Source organism: Cynara cardunculus (assembly GCF_001531365.2).
Source record: "Cynara cardunculus var. scolymus isolate 2C chromosome LG 8, CcrdV1, whole genome shotgun sequence".
Lineage (NCBI taxonomy): Eukaryota > Viridiplantae > Streptophyta > Magnoliopsida > Asterales > Asteraceae > Cynara > Cynara cardunculus.
In genome coordinates this window covers 22,827,069-22,830,955 of record NC_037535.1, presented here as the reverse complement: position 1 = coordinate 22,830,955, position 3,887 = coordinate 22,827,069, and the positions used below count along the sequence as shown (strand labels likewise).

General features: G+C 37.2%; 1 protein-coding gene across 1 annotated transcript; it reads right to left on the bottom strand.

The window, feature by feature from the left end:
• Nucleotides 1-1,052: 1,052 nt before the first annotated feature.
• On the bottom strand, nucleotides 1,053-2,992 carry LOC112517058 (fasciclin-like arabinogalactan protein 7). Its single transcript, XM_025124368.1, has 2 exons — nucleotides 2,942-2,992; nucleotides 1,053-2,036 (listed from the first exon to the last, which is right to left on the bottom strand). Exon 2 carries the CDS (start codon nucleotides 1,995-1,997, stop codon nucleotides 1,224-1,226), a length of 774 nt encoding a protein of 257 aa, XP_024980136.1. The 5' UTR covers nucleotides 1,998-2,036; nucleotides 2,942-2,992; the 3' UTR covers nucleotides 1,053-1,223.
• Nucleotides 2,993-3,887: the final 895 nt, after the last annotated feature.

Below are 3,887 nucleotides of genomic sequence, written 5' to 3'. Positions count from 1 at the left end.
AAGTATCAGGAGGTCTCAGGTTCAAATTCAAGTAGGAATAAAAATCCCCTTGTGGCCATGGAGGTTCAAATGCGGTGACTCCGTGCTATCTGCAAAGCAGATGGTCGTCCTGGGATTAGTCGGCTCGCATAACGGGTTGGATATTCAGGTTAAAAAAAACATTTGTATGAACGATATATGTCTTGAGATTGTGTAATAATAAGAGTTATAGTGAGAAAGTGACAACAAAACCTTCCTTTATCTTTTAACTACTTTCAACTACCTTTATTGACCCATTTTTTATCATAATTACTGGATTTTTAACAAATTCATGCATGTGAAAGTGATTGAAGGTATATAAAAGTCAATGGAAATGAGTGAAAGTGAAGATAAAGCTGAAAATTAAGGTTGATAAAGGTAGTTGGAGATCCGTGTTTTTGGTATGTGATCGATTGAATGTAATTGAAGATCCATAATTTTTTAGCCGTTAGATCAAAATATCAACTCGTCTAATCTAATGATTTGGAAGTGTTTTCACCATACTCTCATTCTCAATGAAAATTAACCCATAACATGCAAGGTTCTAAATGGCGTGAGGTTTGGCATCGCAGCAGGCCAAGCCTCAATTTTTTATGATCCATGGCGAGGTCGTGACGTTTTCCACAACATAACTTATGACGACAATATGTATTATCATATATCTATACGAGGGAGGTTCTCATGAGAACATTAACTAAATAAAAGAACATGAAAACAACCAAATCACAACGCAAGGGTGTGTCGGCGACGCAGCCCGTGACCTCAGTTCACTGTCAAAATCACGTGAATCACACGTGTACACGTAATTTTAATGTAAAATCACACGTGTACACGTAATTTTAATGTAAAATCACATGTGATTCGACCGTTTTGTTGTTCTTTTATTTGGTTGCTGTTCCAATATAAAGTAACGTCAAACATGAGCTTTGAGTCACGACGCCAGCCATGACAAGCCTTTCAGAACACTAATAATAATATCGTTAAAATTTTTTTGAAATATTAATTTAAATTAGAAATTAGTGAAAACCAAGAAGAAACAACAATAATTCTTTTAGTAGCATAATAAAGAAAAATTATACAACAAAAATACATCAAATTCTCATAAATATTTCAAGTATCAATCAATGAAATACGTAAAAACGATATCAAAAGAATGGCTTTTTTTCTTATCGGTAGCTTCATTCAGACATCCCACTTTGCATATCTTACAAGGTCACCACAAATCCACCGGAAACGACCACCATCATCAACCACCTCCACCCGAGAATCCGGTGAGAAGAGGACGGCGATGACGCCTTCGCAGCTGAACCTGAACCTTTACCACCATCCGCATCTGGAGCATCCGCCACCGGAGCAATATCAGGTACCGGTGCCGGAGCCGGTGCTGGAGGAGGAATATCAGTTCCGAAAATGGCTTCTGGAAGCAACACCTTGTTCACCTGATAAATCGCAACAGGATCGGTGGAATGCACGCTGCTACTCACTTCTGTGTTGGTCCAACCGGACCCAATTCGCACGGTGCCGGAGATATCTGTAAAGTTCAAAGTGTAAGAACCTCCGGCGAGTGTGTTCATTGGGCCGGCGTCACTGAGATTCTTGAAATCCGACAGCGAGTAGTAATGCGGCAGCGCGTGGAAGAGACACAGTTGTTTCAGCTGATCGGCGGTGAGGTTTGAAAGTGATTGTTTTTTGAGGGAAGAAAAGGCTTTATCTTTGGGTACAAAAAGAGTGATGCCTTCATCGGTGTTGTTTGCTTGATTTTGTAGGGTTTCAATGACTTTTGTTGATTCAAGATACTTAAGAAACGTGGAGAACGGGCCGGCGACGCTCAGGAGGTCGGTGAGGTTAACGTAGGTCGGCGCCGGTGCCGGTGCCGGAGTTGGGGTTAAGATGATTGGTGGTGAATGGGCTGGTGTTGCTGCTTGTGTATATGCAAACAGGAGTGTGGTAAGGCAGATGAAGATCTTGCCGGAATCCATGGTCAAGATCTGATCGGAAAATTCAACTGAACACCGATCCTGCAAAACCCATTTGCCAATTTCATCATGATCATCAAAAAAATTACTAAAATTTAAGCAATGGTATTAGATCTCAAGAACTTCTTCTCCATGTTTGACTTTTTTCAAGTCAAACAAGTTGTTTTATAAATTCAGAATTGACCGAAATCGGTTTAGTTTTCAGGAATCATCGATCGATGTTAACTAGATTATGAATGAAGCATTACAATGGGAAAAAAGTAGTTGATAAATTACAAATTCTTATGGCAAAGATTAAAGATTTGACTTTCTAAAATTGGACTCCAATTGAGTATGGTGCAGATGTCTGCATGTTTGAGAGTTATGAAATTACTTAATTACCCTCTAATAAAAAAGATTATGCTATATATATATGGAAAGGAAACAACCAAATAATCCAAACCCAGTTCTCAAAAGATCAAAATCTTTCCTTTTTTTACACCAAGCAAGGTAATTTTCAAGTTCAGGAAGGAAACAGATCTACTGAATCAATAAGCCAATTAGATACAGAACCTATAAAACCAAAGCATTGATATTAAGCCAAAGATCTAAGATCAGATACCAAAGATCCCATCTTTCAAGAACAAACTTCAGAAATTCAAGACCCCAACTTTCAAAAACTTCAAGAAACAACAAGAATTTCAAGATCAGAACTTGGTTTTATCAGCAAAACACAACTGAAACCATTAAAGATTTCTTGCAAGAACAAAAGGGTAGCTAACAGTTTGCAATGTGATTCATTAAGCTAACATACAAATGCAGATCTAGATCTGTTCATCAAGAAACAGCAAGAATCAGTAATGAAAAGCAATACCCACTTCATTTATACAACCAAGAAGACAATGCAATCATCAAATCTGATAATATCATCAAATTTGGGGATCATTTGAAAGGAAACAAAGACTGACCTTTGACAGGAGGAGAGAAAAGCTGAAGTGAGATGATAATGCAGTGTGAGACTGGAATGTATGAGAGAGTATAAATAAGGGGTTTTGTTGATAAAAGTAGTATCTATTGACACTTGACACAGTGGCAGCTGGTGGTGGGGTGGGGTGGGGTTGGTCAAGTCCAAGAAAGCAAGCAAAAGTTTGGTTGTTAAGTTTGGGAAAATACAAAAGTTTGGTGTCACAAATGTAAATCTTATTCATGGGGCCATTTTAATGAATCATTTCAAAATGCATTAATGAATACCAACAAAAACAATGGAAGGTGGCAAATCATACAATGAATAAAGCAAGGTCATAACATCAAATATTGGTTTTTTCTTGGATTCTAAAGAAATAATACTGATAATATTAATTATCAGTATTATTTTGATCTATAAATATTCTCGTATTTTCGTAAAATGAAAAAGTATTCAACCCTGTAACTACTTGTATCCTTTGAAGGTGAGCTCTCTCAATCAAAGATCTCTCCCTCTCAACTAATTTACTTATATAAATGGAAATAAACCATATTGTTTGAAGTGTCCAATCTTACACTCTACCCTACCACCATTACAAGATCTTCAAATAAGTTTCTCTATCATCAATGGAGGTGGAATTTGTTTTCCTTTTTGCTTTTTGTTTGGGGGTTGTTGGAATTTACAATATTAGTCCTTCAACATTGGTTGAATTACACTATTCCTATTTACGCTATGAGATCTACTGATGTTATCTTGATTATTGTCGTCAAGTTATCTTTAACTGTGCATGTGGTTTAGTGAAAATGTTTGAAATGAAGGGGCCGTTTACCTAAACACTTACCCAGTAAGCACTTATCGGTAAAATTCAACACTATCGCTTACTTACCTGGTAAGATTTCATCCACTAAAAAGCATCGTATGCAGCAATTTATCCCGGTAAGCGCTAACCA